Genomic DNA, 15,445 nt, shown 5'->3' on the forward strand with positions numbered 1-15,445 from the left:
TGCGGACAGACTGTTTCAGGAGTGCGCGCGATGGTGACGTGCCGGAGAACGTTTGCAGTTTACCCGTGATACATATGCTCCCGCCCCTTTCACATTTATTATCTGGCAAAAATCAGTCTTGAATTCTTTGGGTTTTAAATTAGAGGAGGTCTTTAGGAATTAATTCATCGGCCTGTATTCACTTTTCCTTGAATGTATCTTGCACATTCCTGTTTTCTCTTGTTTGTTTGTTAATTTGTTTTTGCCTAAGGTTGCCAGAGAAAGGAAACAACTTGGGGTGCTCACACATCGACCTCCCGCCTTCTGCGCACGTGGCCAACGTCACTAACTGGTCATTGTGTTCCTTCTTGCTAAGCCTGGTTCTGGTCTCAGAATCCTTGGGTTTTAGAGTGTTAGAGGCGGCCACGAGACGAGTGCTGCTGCGGGAGGAGAAACTGAGTGATACCTACTTAGCCCTGTCTGCGGCCGGCGTGTTCTCCTCTCCTCTGCGCTGGGGGGAGCTGTTCTTTCCGGAAGGTCTCCCTCAGACACCACAGTTTTCTTAGCCCAGTCCTCCTCCTTCACTGAAGTCCTCAAGCTTATCACCTGTCTTCTGCTCAACTCTTTCATTATCGCTTCCTCAAGAAGACTTTTTAGATTTTTTCCTCTAATTTCTTTTTAGATATTTTCCCTCCAATTTCCCACATCCCCCATTAAATTTTGTTTTAAAGATTTAATTTATTTATTTGAGAGAGAGAGAGAGAGGAGGAGCAGGGGAAGGAGCAGAGGGAGAGGGAGAAGCAGACTCCTCGTTGAGTGTAGAGCCAGGACCCTGAGGTCCCGACCTGAGCCAAAGTCAGAGGCTTCACTGACTGAGCCAGGGGCACCATGTCCCCCTCCCCCCCTTTAAATTTTAATACTAAAGAGGGGTACCTGGGTGGCTCAGTTGGTGAAGTGTCTGACTTGGGCTCAGGTCAGGATCTCAGGGTCCTGGGAGGGAGCTCTGAGTCTGGCTCCTGGCTCAGCAGGGGGGCTGCTTGTCCCTCCGCCCCTCCCCTCCTGCTCTTACTCTCCATCTCTCTCTAAAAACAAATAAATAAATAACAATTTTAATACAAAAGATATGCTGTGTTTGTGCTTATGTTCTGTGACCTTTTAGAGGACCACAAACCACTGTAGTATCTTAAGATTTTTTTCACCTCCTCCCACAACCGATGTTCACTGCCCCGGGGCAGTATCGCTGCTCCTGAGAATACAGGTTCTAGCCCTCCGCCGAGGGACCTGTCACAGACGGTTCTGTATTAGTTACTTGTCTGTCTGTTTAAAAATTTTTTTAATTTAACTTCAGTTTAGTTAACATACAGTGTATTATTAGATTCAGGGGTAGCTGCATTAGTTACTTGTAACTGTGTTGTGTCTCCAAGCCAATTATGAGAACACAGTCAGCCTCTAGAGTGGGTAAAATATTGCCTTGTACATACCAGGCCCTCAGTAGATATTTGAGTTGAACTGAAATAACATTTTAAAATAAAATGTGAAAATGTAGTTCGGTTTGAATACAGGTGAGCTGGTTCCAAATGAATAGCTTATCTGCAACTGCTTGGTCATTTATGAAATAAAAGCGTTCATTGTTGGTTCCCAAATCCATTAGACAGAATTGTTAGGTTAATTTATTTTTCTGATTAGTTTTGCATCATTTCATTCATTCATTAATTGCCATGTTTAATGTTTGCAACTCAGAGATAAATGAGTAAATTCTTGCTTTTAAAACAGGAAATAAAACTCACTTTTTAAAAAGCAAAAATTATAAAACTCAATTTTAGCATGCAACTTTTTGTATCTATGTGCTTAGTCACAAAGTTCCTTTGCCTGATGACCCTGGTTTATTTCTCAGGGTCATACTCACGTTAGTGTGCTTGATACAAAACTAAAAAGAGCACTCCCACAATTCAGCTCCCCCCAACCTCTCTGCCTGACAAAATGTTACAACTTCAAGTTCAGATGGGGAAGGGCTAACTGGAAGGATCTGCAGGAGACGGACAGATCATTTAAAAAGACGCGGCCTTATCAAAATGCTGCTCACTGCACGATTACTATGAACTTAATTCTGAATTACAGCGTACTGTTTCTACAGAATTTAAATTGGAAGGGGAGAGAACTGCATTAAAACGGACCAGACATGAATCCCTAGCCTGTCCCTCGCCTGTCTATAAATATGCAGCCCCGGCTTTGGCTGCCACTTGAGGGTTGAGAGGAAATCACGGGGGCACTTAAGTGTCTCAAACGGCTACATAGACTTCTCGTGCTTCTGGGCTGTGGTGACCACAGGGCTGCCGAGAGTGCAAGATGGAGGAGGCCCCCCTCAGCCCCCACCCCCGTCACAGAGAGAAGACAGTTTCCTCTTTTTGTTATTCAGATCTTGTTCCTAAGGACCAGACTTTTTTGTATTCTCGGAACAGTGTAACTTGATTCATGGTACCCAAAAGACCCTGCCTTTAAATTTTGTCTTCTAAGATAAAAACGAGGGTGTACACCTTTCTTCTGTTTTGTGTTTGCTTTCTCTCTCCATAAGGCTATAATTCAGTGTTCTGAAAGTACATCAGAATCACCTGGGGCTCTTGTTAAAATGCTCCCTCCCTCCTCCCTTTCCAGATTTTTATTCAGGAAGAGGGGAGTGACCTTGCTGGTTTGAGGTAGCCAAACAGAGGGAACTTGGGCTCCTCTCGCATTTTATTCTGGTGATTATTTTAAGGTCGGCAATATTAGCAGCTCGTTGAGGTAATTTGATCCTCTACCAGATTTGCCCTAAGAGTTTAGTGTCAATTTTCATCTTGATTTCTGGAAAAGAAAAGAATTGGGCCCGTTTGTATAATTACATAGTGATAACGATTAAGAAGGGATTCTGGCAAGTTTTCACAGCTGACAACAAAAACCCCGGAATAATGTAGTGCTATCTGATTACCACATTACGAAGTTTCCATGGCAATGTCGCTTTAAACGTTGGTGGTGTGATATTGCCTAGGATAATGAAGCAACAACCTTAGTGTAAGGACACACTGGGAAAATACTTTTATGCAATCCAGTAACAATATAATTGAGTAATGAAAGAAATGAGAGGAAAATACCTTATGTATAGACCATTCAATTTATGGTTTAAGTGACAGAAGAGTGGGGAAAAGTTGAAATTGCTTAAGACACTACTGTTGTGTAAGAGGCAAAAACATTTAAAGAAGAAAATTTTTCTTGGCAATGGTTGGTTCTAAGTCATGTTTGCGGACATGTGGGCGCCCCCAAAAGATCGTTATGTCTATATCTTTCTCTCTCTCTCTTTTTAACATTTTATTTATTCATTTGACAGAGAGAGAGAGAGCACAAGCAGGTGGAGTGGCTGGCAGAGAGGGAGGGGGAAGCAGGCTCCCAGAAGAGCAGGAGGAGCCTGATGTGGGACTGGATCCCAGGACACAGGATCATGACCTGAGCTCAAGGCAGTCGCTTAACCAACTGAGCCACCCTCGTGCCCTGTAAGTCTGTATCTTTATAGTGCTGTTATTTATTTCTGTTCCTTTATTTGGCTTGTAATCCTTAGGGCTGATTTGGCATAGAGTGAACTATGGTATTTACATTTTCTGGAATATCCTGATTTAGGACAGGTGGAGTGATCACCCTTGTGTAATTAGTATAATTAGCTTCAGTTTTTTCAGGATTTTGGCTCTGCTAAAGGATTGGTTTCCATAATATGGCTCTAACTTATTAGCCTGATTTGCAGAGCTTCTGGCATGGGTATTTGCAAGTATGGTCTTGCTGAATCATTATGGCAATCCAGTGAAGTTGATATTATTGTACCATTTTCCAGATGAGGAAAATGAGACTTAAGGAGGTTGGGTGACTTCCCAAGGTCCCGTGGCTAGTTCACGGTGAAGCTGTAATTAAAATGAGCTGTTTTTAGTTCACAGCCTGGACCCTCCTAGTTTTAGAGACCAAAAAACTTTTCGGCTCCACCCTCTACCTTGACCAACATGAACTGTCTGTAGTATTGCTCTTTATGTTTAAAGATGGTATGGCTGACAGTGAGTACAACCTTTGTGCGTACTGAAGCAGCCAAGACAAGATGTGACTGTGGCAGAGATGGCATATTTGGATAAGGCAGAGGATTAAGAGGTTTTGCCAATCATCTTTATTACCAGATAATAACAATGAGCTTTCACTTTCATCCTAGGCCTTGCAGACACCTGAAAGGACCCAAGTTACAAAAAGTGAAGGAACAAAATAAATATCAGTATTACACGATGTTCCTTGCATATGGGAGAACAGTAGACGTTGTTGGTTCTAGTGTGCCTTGTTGCATAAGGGTGATTATTGTTAAAAAGTATTTTTCCAGAGTGCCTGGGTGGCTCAGTGGGTTAAGCCTCTGCCTTCAGCTCAGGTCATGATCCCAGGGTCCTGGGATCGAGTCCCACATTGGGCTCTCTGCTCAGCAGGGAGCCTGCTCCAACGCCCCCCACCCCGCCCCGCCTGCCTCTCTGCCTACTTGTGATCTCTGTCTGTCAAATAAATAAATAAAATCTTAAAAAAAAAGTATTTTTCTACTATCTTTTATCCAGGGTAAATAGCAGATTCTAAGTGGGGATCTGCTAAGTGGGGATGCTTTTTTAATCTCATTACTAAGTGAAGATTCCACCTAAATTGGAAGTTTATCCTCTCCTTTTCACTGTTCTTGTACAATCTGCACTTGTTAAGGTACGTAAGCTTGACCTGCCTCAACCTGAATGCAAGCCTGGTTATGTACTAAATTCAAGCTTAACCAGCTTAACCAGCCACAGGCTCCTTCAAGACAGACACTATCTATAGCTTTCACGTCTTTTCATTAATTGATTGATTGATTTTTTTTTTTACTTTTAAAAAATTGTATGTATGTATGTATGTATTTAAAGATCTTATTTATTTGAGAGAGAGGGAGAATGAGAGCAGGAGTGATGGGAGGAGCAGAGGGGAAGCGGGAAGCGGGCTCCCTGCTGGCAGAGAGCCCGAGGCGGGCTCTATCCCAGGACTCCGGGGTCATGACCTGAGCCGAAGGCAGACACTTAACTCACTGAGCCCCCTGCACCCTTAAAATCGTTTTTTTTTTTTTTTTTTAAATCACAGAATAGGTATGTATTCCTTGTAAGAAGTCAAATTACAGAAAACGTATAAGGAAGGACAAAGTAGTCCTGACCCCCATCCGTAATCCCAGGAGCTGACCATTTGCTAGAATTTGCTGTGTAGCTTTTTAGCCCTCACACACACCACTCCTTTCCATAGACATTGATATTGCGTCCAGTTTTTTGCAATTACAAACAGTTGTTAAATAGGTAGTCCTGCAACTAGCTTTTTTGCTACTTTAATTGCGTATGAGATGAGGCTTCACAAGGAGGACCAGAGAGCCCTGCTCTGACCCCACGGTGCCTAAAGCGTCCGAGGGGGACAGAAGAAGCCGGGGTGGTGGTGAGGTAGTGGTGCTACCTCTGCTTCAGAAACAACGTACAGCCACTCCTCATTCCAGCGAGCTGAGCCTTCTACTCAATGGGGACAGCCTGTGACCTTAAGGAGTTTGACGCGCTGGACAAGATGGTGCAGTCAACTGTGGCTCCAGGTTCCGCCACCCTCTCCCTTCACGTTCTGCTCGAGGGCTTTTCCTTCCCACCTTCAGTCTCAGTCCTGTCCTCATCCCCAAACCAACCGGAAGCAGGAGATGCTGGAGGAGCTCCAGCCCAGCCTGGTAGGCTAGACCTAACCCGTGCCCAATCTGTCATTCATACCACTTTAAGAAAATATTTAAAAAGTTTTTAAGTAGGCTCCACTCCCAATATGGGGCTTGAACTGGACCCCGAGATCGAGTCACACTCTCCTCTGACTGAGCCAGCCAGGCGTCCCACGAAAAACAGACTCATGAGAACAGACTCCCTGAGTAAATGGAAAGGTGGTGATAAATATATTTTCCATTGAGGAAAAAGGAACATGAAAGGTTCAGAATTCAGAGTAATGAGCTCGATGACGCCCTAAATTATATGCCTGTGAGAATCACCAAAAAGAGGCGAGAAGGCCACATACACAAGTTTCTCGGAGGGGGGTGGGGAGCGGAATAGATCAATGCGGGGGCCTGACTGTGTGGGGTAGAGAGGCGGGACGGGGCAGGCGTCCCTCTCACTACCTTCCGCAAAACTCCTCTAAAGTTAAAGAGCTTCAGGGACTTGTGAAAATGCAGATTCACAGGTCTCACCCTCGAAGCTTCTGACTGTTCCACTGGGGTGGGCCTCCAGCGTTTGTCTGTGCATGGGCTCCCCAGGGGGCCCACACTGCTTGGTCTGGAAACCAAATCTTGAGAATTACCTCTGTACTGTGACCTGACAGGAACGTCCCAGGTTTAAAAAGTTGGGAAATAATGCCTCAGGGAGTTGTCACTCGTCATCTGAGAACAGTTACCAACAGATCCCTGAGATGAAAAGCAGACCAATTGCTTATCTAACCTCTCCTTTCAAAGCCCGAGTATATTTACTCTGCATCAATCTTTGTCCCTCTCCCTGTCTGAAGAAGATGTGGTTTTATGATAAAGCCATGGCAATCACATGTTTTAGTTTGTGAGGAAGTTGGGATACCGGACGGGGTAAATCCTGGGCTGGAAAAACCAGAGAAGGCGGGAGGGTGGGTGAGGCCGAGAAAGGAGTTGCCACCTTTACCCCTGACAGTTACTCAGTGCTGATCCGTGGGTGCCTGAGGCCGCTGAAGGGGAAGGCCACTGGCACTGTGCTGTCCTCTGCAGGCAGCCATGCCCAGGCAGGGCCGGGCTGGCACTCAGTCATTTTCTGGAAGCCAAAGAAGGTAGAGGGAACATGGCTGAGTCTCTGGGACAGCAAAGCGCTTTATATAGACTTAACTGGTTTCTGTCTTTCTCTCTCTTAAAAAAAGGTACGATTCAATTTATCCTTCCCGGGAAAGGAAGAGAAAGATTGGTATTGGGGAAGTAATGGCATTTTTTTTTTTTAAGATTTTATTTATTTATTTGAGAGAGAGACAGTGAGAGAGAGCATGAGCGAGGAGAAGGTCAGAGGGAGGAGCAGACTCCCCGTGGAGCTGGGAGCCCGATGCGGGACTCGATCCCGGGACTCCAGGATCATGACCTGAGCCGAAGGCAGTCGTCCAACCAACTGAGCCACCCAGGCGTCCCAGAAGTAATGGCATTCTGGTTCTCATGCGCGCACTTCATTTGAGCGCGAACAGCTAACAAGTCTGGCGGGGGTGGGGGGGGCGGGGGGTGCTGAGCCACCTCACTGGAGGCGGGGGAGGCCGCAGTGCCTGTCCTGCACCTGGGCCTCCCGGCCGGACTGTGGTCCTGACGCTGGCTGTGCACTGTGGCGAGGGCACATTTGCACACACAATACCAAAGAGGACTAAGGGTCTACAGAGGGGGCCGAGTTGTTCTGTTTTGCCGATCGATGTCGACTCGATCTGCACTCTAGCAAGAGCTGGCGTCTTGAGTGGCCCTGAGCTGGGAGTCAGTCGCCACACCCCTGCCCGGTTCTGCCCTGTGGACTCGAGCTTGCCCGCGCCCCTGCCTGAAGGAGCTGTTGTAGCTCGTTCATCTACAGCTCGAGGGGATTAGATGAGCTGATCTCCAAGGTCGATGAAATCAGATCGGAAGTTCGGTGAAATACCTTTTGTAGACATGAAATAAGCATTCACTGAACTGAGTTCTCTAACAAATGAGCTATGCTTTAGGATTAAATGAGAGTCTGTAAGGATCCTTTGGCATTACCTGTCATGTCTTAGTACAGGTGTGGGCAGCACTGTGGTCAGCAGCCATCCAAACTCAGCCAGGGTGTGCAGCAGGGGGCCGTAGTCCGCTTTGATTCCATAGCCCTGTGTGAATAAGCGGAAGGGCTCACAGTCTTAACGGCAAAGACAAGGCGCTGCACGGGGGACTGCGCTGAAGGGAGTTCACGGGTGTGACCGGACGGGGAGTTCGCGGGTGTGACCGGACGGGGAGTTCACGCTCGGTGAGCTGCGGTGTCACCAGCTGCACTCTTCCTGGGCTTCGTTTTCTGTTACCTGCTGCCTTCTAACCCTGAACCAAGGTAGAAACACCGGGGATCAGCGTGGAGAGAGGTTTCTGTATGGTTCTCCAGAGTCTGCGCCTTCCTTTTGTCTTGTTCCCCTGGTCTTGTTCAGGCATCAGACTTTAAGGTATGGGGCTTGGGGATCTGCATTTTAAAAAGCTCCCTTTTCATTTGGATCCAAGTAGTTTATAGACCCCAGTTTCAGAAGCACTGGTCAGGGACTGGGCAGGAGGACAAGAGTAGGGGGTGGAGACGGGGAAGTGAAAGGTGAGTGGGGCTTAGATGCCGATCGGACTCGGTTTCCTGCTTTTTACTCCTTTGAATTGATTTTTACTTGGAACTTTACCTCTCTCCCCAAATCCTTTCCTCCCCCCTCAGTGGGATCTCTAGTTTCTTTGAAAATGAGCTATGCCTCTTTCTATGCCCTTAGAAGGCCAGAACTGCAACCATGTCCACGAAAGAGCCTGTCAGTGAGGGCCTCATGCACACAACACGATATACCTGAATTCAGTCTGTACACCTCAAGGGCAGTCCATTCGGGGACATCTGAATTCAGAGTGCACAACATCAGCAGCAATGTCAGCTCTGATTAGGAAGGACAATGCTGTGTGTACATATTTGGCCTGGCGAGAGAGAGAACACCTTTTGGATATTTTTGCCGTTGAAAGTCAATTCACAAGGTAAATAAAAAGCCAGTCACATTGCTTGCTTGGAGATAAAATCGTAGTTATTGACTGAGTTTTTTTCAGTTTCAGCTGGTTGTCATGGCATGCGTCAAGAGAATCTTGGTGCCAGGCTACTTTGGACTAGCATGGGAATCTACTGCTATCTAGATATAGATGATTATTTTGCTGCCTCATAATGAAGTGGGACACTGAGTAAAGGAAATCGCCTTCTCACAAATGCGAACAAAGCTTAGTGATAGACTCGTGATGAAATTCTGAACCCTGCACAGACACGTCTTTGAAGGATGCTGCCTGGATTAGGCAACGAAGATCTTTATCATGTAAAACTAAATAAAAAATAAAACTAAATAAAAAATAAATAAAAAAGTAAAGCTAAATTGTCAGAAAACTGCAGTTTACCTCAATAACGGTCCATTGTTCTACTACGATGGCATCGTTTCCCTTCCTAATGGAACCTGGAACTCCAGAACCTTCCTCTTCGTAGATAAAGAATCCTTCCAAAGATTTAGGCAGAGGGTCCCCTGTGAGGAAAAGGATACAGTTAAGAAGAGTTGCAAATACGGAGTGTCTCTTAAGATTATTTAAATCCTTAGATAACACTTTAGTAAGCAGAAATACAAACTAATAAGCTCTTGTTTTGGCTGAATCAACATCCTCCTCCTCCTCCTCTTTGAAGGTTATTATTATTATATTTTTTTGTGGGAAAGCTCAAGACAGGTTTGCACTCTACTAAATGAAAATCACACTGTAAATATGAAAACTACGATAAGAAAACCAAGATAAAATAATATTGCACAATGGGAAGCAAGTGGATTTCCTCAGCCTAGAAAGCATCGGGAAATGACCTTCACCTTGAAATCAAATTTTGGTTTCCGGTCTGTATGTTTATGCGTATGAATTACACCATTAAGAGAGAAAACATAAAAAAATGTTAATTCTTGAAGTTACAGGTGCGATATTAAAACTAATGTGAGGTAAGACCCCTTCAAAAACTGTAAACACAAAACAATTCTTCACCTCCACGATGCTTTAAAAAAATCATAAAAGAATGGTAACAGGAAAATCTCACACAGAAGTCATTGTCAAAAGAATTCCTGCTGGGAAGGAAGTTTTAAGGGAGGGCCTCTGACATTTTCTTGAATAGCTGACAAATAACCAGCTGGGGAAAACTTAACTGATTTTATGGACGTTCTTTTGTGTCTTATTTTGCAATAGGAGACAATTTTCCCATGGTCACGTGCTGGTTAAACATTTTGGTTTTTTATACTGTACAATGTCACATCAAGGTCTCCCTGGTGGATTATCTAAATTATAACCTATAAAGTTTTCAAGTGATCTTTTATGTTTAAAGATAAAAAAGACAAACATAATTTCAATGTAATTTTTAGTCTTGGTTTTTATTAATAGGCTGTGTACTTTAAGAGAAACTCTTTACTATTATTATTATTTACATTATTTACAGCTAGGGCGGAACATCATGAAGAATTTACATTGTTCAGGCTGGTTCCCAAAAACCCAGTAAAGTTTAATTTACTAGTTGGAATTAGTTTTCTGATTACAGCATATGTATATGTTCCACTTCCTTTAAATGTACTTGTCCACTGTCACCCCAAAGTGGCCAGGGGAAGTAAATCTTTCAGACTGTAAGTTTAGAGCATCATAACACCATCTATAAAACTATGTATGCTTCAAGTCCTTTTTTAGAATGGGGGTATGAATTTTAGAAATAATTGTATGCTGTGATAATTGTGTAATTATAATCTGCCTCTTATTTACTTGGGTATTATATAATGTGAGAACCGTTGGGTTTGTGGCTCTGTGTTTCCTTGTTCTCAGGATCTAAATTCCCCCCTCGCAGCTTTATTGAGATACAGCTGACATATAAAGAGATGTCTTATATCTTGAATGTTTGTATTCTGTTTGGCTGTACACGTGAGGTTAATGCACTTTACTATGTGGATATTATACTTAGGTCTCTCCCTCTCACTTTAGAGCTCCCAGAGCCCTGGCTGACCTTCTTGGGGCCCATGTCAATTCCCAGAGCCACTGACGAAGGATAATTACAGCAGAAAGTACTTAGATCACTTGAAAAATTCGCCCTAACAGAAGTGGTGGCAAGGCAGGGTGGCAGGGCCAGTCCCATGGAGAATGACTGTTTGGGTGCTTGGTGTGTTAGATCTTTCAGGTAATGGTGTGAGGTGATAATTCTGACCAGTTACTTAATAACTGTTCCCGAACTGGGTCACTTCTCAACATTACACACCCCAGAGCTTCCCACCCAATATGCCTTGACTCACTGGTATGCAGAGAACCTGCTACAGGAGTGCCAAGATATAGGGCGCCCCCTCCTGCTCAGAAAAACGTTATCCTCTTCTACCTGTATGCTTCATATAATATGACCATTTCCTACGTGTACGTAATACGAAAAAGTTACAAGTCGTTGACCTGATGCAGTGCCGCTTAATTTTTTTTTAAAGCCAAATACCACCAATAGCAAAGGGAACTAGACCTTTGTCCTTGAGGATGGTCTCCAAGTACAGTTGGAAGTGTACTTCAAGTGTGGCAAGAATAATTCTTTCAACTCTAATGTTGTATCTTAAAATCCATGCAAATTTTGCATACTTTTCAAGTATGTTTTTATATGTAAAAAAGTGTGGTTCTCCATCTCCCCATCTTGACTAATACTGATATTCTAGGAAGAATTTTATCCTGTGAACCTTTGTAAGCCCTAGCACAAGGCTGCATACCCCCAGAGTATTTGAACCCTGTTTTGAGAAGCACAAGCTTAAAGGATTCTCAGGGAACGGTTTACTCGTCTGGACAGATGTCCTGACACATTCATTTCAGCTATACGTGACACTGACATTTCTGTAAATGCGAGGAAAAGTAACCTTTTGTTTTAGTATTTTTGGTGCACGTGTCCTTTTTGGCCTGGACCATCTCTGAGGATTGGAGAGCACATATAGAAACTCTCATTTGGAGATTATTCATAAATATTCTGTCTCCAAAACAAATCTCAGCCTGTTAATTTTTCTCCGTCTCTACCCTTATCTCTGTATGAGTCAATGCAACAGCCTCTTAATGGCACCCGCTTCCACTCCTGCCCTCCCTGATCCTCTTCCCAAAATGAGGCCAAAGAGGTTCTTTTAAAAATGCAGATCAGGGGACGCCCGGGTGGCTCAGGTCATGATCCTGGAGTCCCGGGATCGAGTCCCGCATCGGGCTCCCAGCTCCACGGGGAGTCTGCTTCTCCCTCTGATCTTCTCCTCGCTCATGCTCTCTCTCACTGTCTCTCTCTCAAATAAATAAATACAATCTTAAAAAAGAAATGCAGATCAGGTCATCAGTCCCTCTTTAAATCTTCAGCGAATGACAGGACGCTCATGGGCTCAGAGCCCGCACTCCAGCTCCATGTCCCGGTGCCTCACCGTCTCGTGGCGTGAGCATGGGCACATTTTTATTTACTATTTCTGTGCCTCAGCTTCCTCATCTATAAAAGGGAAACAATCATGCCAACCTCATAGGGTTGCCGTGGGGGTTAAATGAGTTAAAAACTGTAAAGTGCTTAGGACGGTGTTTATAACAATAAGTATTTATGCTTATAACAACAAGTACAAATCCAGGTCAGCCCTTGCTGCGCTCCATCAAGACCAGCGGCCGCTCTCCTCGCCTCCCTTGCCGGGAGCCGGTCTCTCTTCACACCCTGCTCCAGCGACACACACACACTTTCCCCGATCCTCTGACTGCCCTGGGGTTTCTGAACCTCTGGGGGTGTTTCTTCTGCCTACAACGGCCTGTCTCTGGCTCCCGAATGCCGGCTTTCCGGTCTCGGTGCGACTGGTGACTCATCAGGCGGGGCCTCTTGACCCCCACCTTGCCATATGACATTGGGGGCTGGCGCCACGCTTCTCAGTTTGGAAACCAGACACGCGCGCTTCCACCCCGTGGCTGCCCGACGGCCTGATGCCCCAGGGCCAGTTCCTGAGAGCAGGGAAGGCGTCGGGTTTGCTCATCCTCGGAACCACGTGCCTGGGCACTCGTGACGTGAATTAGCACATGGTGCTTTGTGAGCACTCTACCCCTCCTCCTCCTCGGACGGCCTGCCGGCTAGCTCCACACACGCGGTTTTATAGGGGTGAAGAGGTCGACATGAATTTAAGTCTAAACATTCCTAAAAAATAAAAATGTAGCCTTAAAATGTGAGTGTACTCAAGGTGGGGAGAGACTATTCTCTGACAATGATGGGGGCATTTATAGGCTAGTGAAGTAGGAGGACCTGTGTGTGTGTGTGTGTGTGTGTGTGTGTGTGAGTGTGAGTGTGTGTGTGAGTGTGTGTGAGTGTGAGTGTGAGTGTGTGGGTGTGTTTTATACCAGCTGGCCAAGCTGCTCATCTCAGCCCGTGCCAACTGCCCACTGAATCTCTGCACATTCTGGTAAAATAAAGTGCTTTGTCTTCTTCGGCTCATCTGGGGAAGCCTGTTGCAGGCTCTCCTGGGACCCTTTGGGGTTTTTGCCCTCCAGTGCTTCTGCAGTGATTCCAGCAGAGGACCAGTTGGGTGAGGGCCTGGCAGTGTGGAGGAGGTCAGATACAGGAGGCGGCCGCGGTGGGAAGCCTCAGGCTGGAGGAACAGCGAGCGGGCCACGGCGCGCCTCTCCCGGGGAGCTTTCCGAAGCAGAAAAGGCTTTGAGGGTGCGTGGGAAAGGGCGCTGAAGAAGAATTCACAGACCTCACGACCCCTCCACCGTGACCCCACCCAAGGAGAAAACTTTTTAAAAAGTTGTTCCTCCTCTCCCTGTCTCTAGAGGAAGGTATTTTATAAAACGAGATTTGTGCAGTAATGCATTTAGATGTCTGTGCACCGTCTGGTTTTGTCCGTCTATTCCTCGTGACAGGCTGACTTCTGACGGTATTCTGGAAGAGGATGGAAGCGAGACAAAACCAAACACACATTGTGTGCCCCGTGCTCTAGCTGTCAGGCATCACACAGCCCAGAACAAAGCAACCGATTCAGCCCCGCTTCCGCTGACTTGCTTCTCACAGTGACACAGGCGCGGGTCACAGGTCCCCTCCGCGGCTGGCCTGCGCTGGTCGGGAAGTCCCGAGGGACACACCCACTCGCCGGACCCCACACCCCGCGGGGGCTCGTTAGGGCCTTGGCACAGCCCTCCGTGTAAGATGGCTAATGAGACGCTCCCAGCTGCGGAGCGGGAGAGCTTCTCCCCGGGCTCTCTAACAGCTTCTGAGGCTTTGCGAACAAAAGGCCTCCGGAGCCTCCGGCTGGCAACTGCTGGGGCTAATTTTATTTTCACCGGGCGAGGCCCAAGGCCGGCAGGCCTGAAAGGGATTTTGAAAGGAGTATTTTTCGTTCTTCCTTCAGCAGTTAGTCACGAACCAAAATTTGAAATGGCTCCAACTTAGACTTTCTGGAAGGAAGAGAAGGAGAAAGAGAAGAAAGGGAACTACAGAAGCGTACACCGACCTCCAAGCCGGTGGCCCTGGGCGCTGTGACAGCCCTCCGGAGCCGTGGGGCGGGGAAGGGACCGCAGAGAGCCAGCTCCGGCAGGGGCGGGGACTGTGGAGTCACTTCGTACACCCTATGTCTTACTAAATTTTCACAGCAGTAAAGGAGGGCATATTTCTATTTGCCTTTCAGGAAAATGTGGCTCCATAAGCTCCCTCACTTCTCCAGATCACCCACTCCTAAGTTGAGGACATAACATTAAAACCCTGGGCTTATCCGCTCTTCTTACTAGATTTTGGTGCGTCCATAAAAGTTTATAATAACCCCCAATACTAAGGAATATCTATTGAGCACAGCTGTGGGCTCTGTGTTATGGGCCATAATTTCTGGGTGTTCCAGTGGCCTAGATCCTTAGTCTTGGTTTCTAGTTAAAAGAACCTATTGGACCATGATTCTTTTTTTTTTTTTTTTAAAGATTTTATTTGTTTATTTGGCAGAGATCACAAGTAGGCAGAGAGGCAGGCAGAGAGAGAGGGGGAAGCAGCCTCCCCACTGAGCAGAGAGCCGGATGTGGGGCTCGATCCTAGGACCCTGAGATCATGACCTGAGCCATAGGCAGAGGTTTAATCCACTGAGCCACCCAGGTGCCCCTGGACCATGATTCTTGATAATTTTAGATAATTACCCAAAACCTTTAGTTCTTTTTTTTTTATTCCATTTAACATATGTTGTATTATTTGTTTCAGGGGTACAGGTCTGTGATCCATCAGTCTTACACAATTCATAACCCTCACCATAGCACATACCCCCCGCATGTCCATCCCAAAGTCTTTAGTTCTGTTAGTTAAGGTATCCCTGGTTAACTGATAGCTGACTTTCTTTTTTTTAAATTTTTTAAAAAAAAAAAGTCTTTATTTAAATTCTACTTAGTTAAACATATACTCTAATATCGGCTTCAGGAGTAGAATTTTGTGATTTATCACTTACATATAACACCCAGTGCTCATAACAAGTGCCTCCTTTTTTAAAAAATTTTTAAAAGATTTTATTTATTTGACAGAGATCACAGGTAGGCAAGAGGCAAACAGAGAGAGAGAGAGAGAGGAGGAAGCAAGTTCCCTGCTGAGCTAAGAGCCCGATGCGGGACTCGATCCCAGGACCCTGAGATCATGACCTGAGCCGAAGGCAGAGGCTTAACCCACTGAGCCACCCAGGTGCCCCAACAAGT

General features: G+C 45.8%; 1 protein-coding gene across 1 annotated transcript in view; it reads right to left on the bottom strand.

The window, feature by feature from the left end:
- RFTN2 (raftlin family member 2) overlaps nt 1–15,445 on the bottom strand; it is a 70,219-nt gene that overhangs the window by 21,961 nt on the left and 32,813 nt on the right. The window contains exons 6-7 of the mRNA XM_004772171.3: nt 9,155–9,276; nt 7,769–7,872 (exon numbers count right to left, since the gene is read on the bottom strand). Coding sequence (XP_004772228.1) covers nt 7,769–7,872; nt 9,155–9,276 — 226 coding nt within the window. The remainder of the gene's footprint in view (nt 1–7,768; nt 7,873–9,154; nt 9,277–15,445) is intronic.

This window comes from Mustela putorius, unplaced genomic scaffold, assembly GCF_011764305.1.
Source record: "Mustela putorius furo isolate JIRA1106 unplaced genomic scaffold, ASM1176430v1.1 tig00000275_pilon_pilon_pilon, whole genome shotgun sequence".
NCBI classification, from domain to species: domain Eukaryota; kingdom Metazoa; phylum Chordata; class Mammalia; order Carnivora; family Mustelidae; genus Mustela; species Mustela putorius.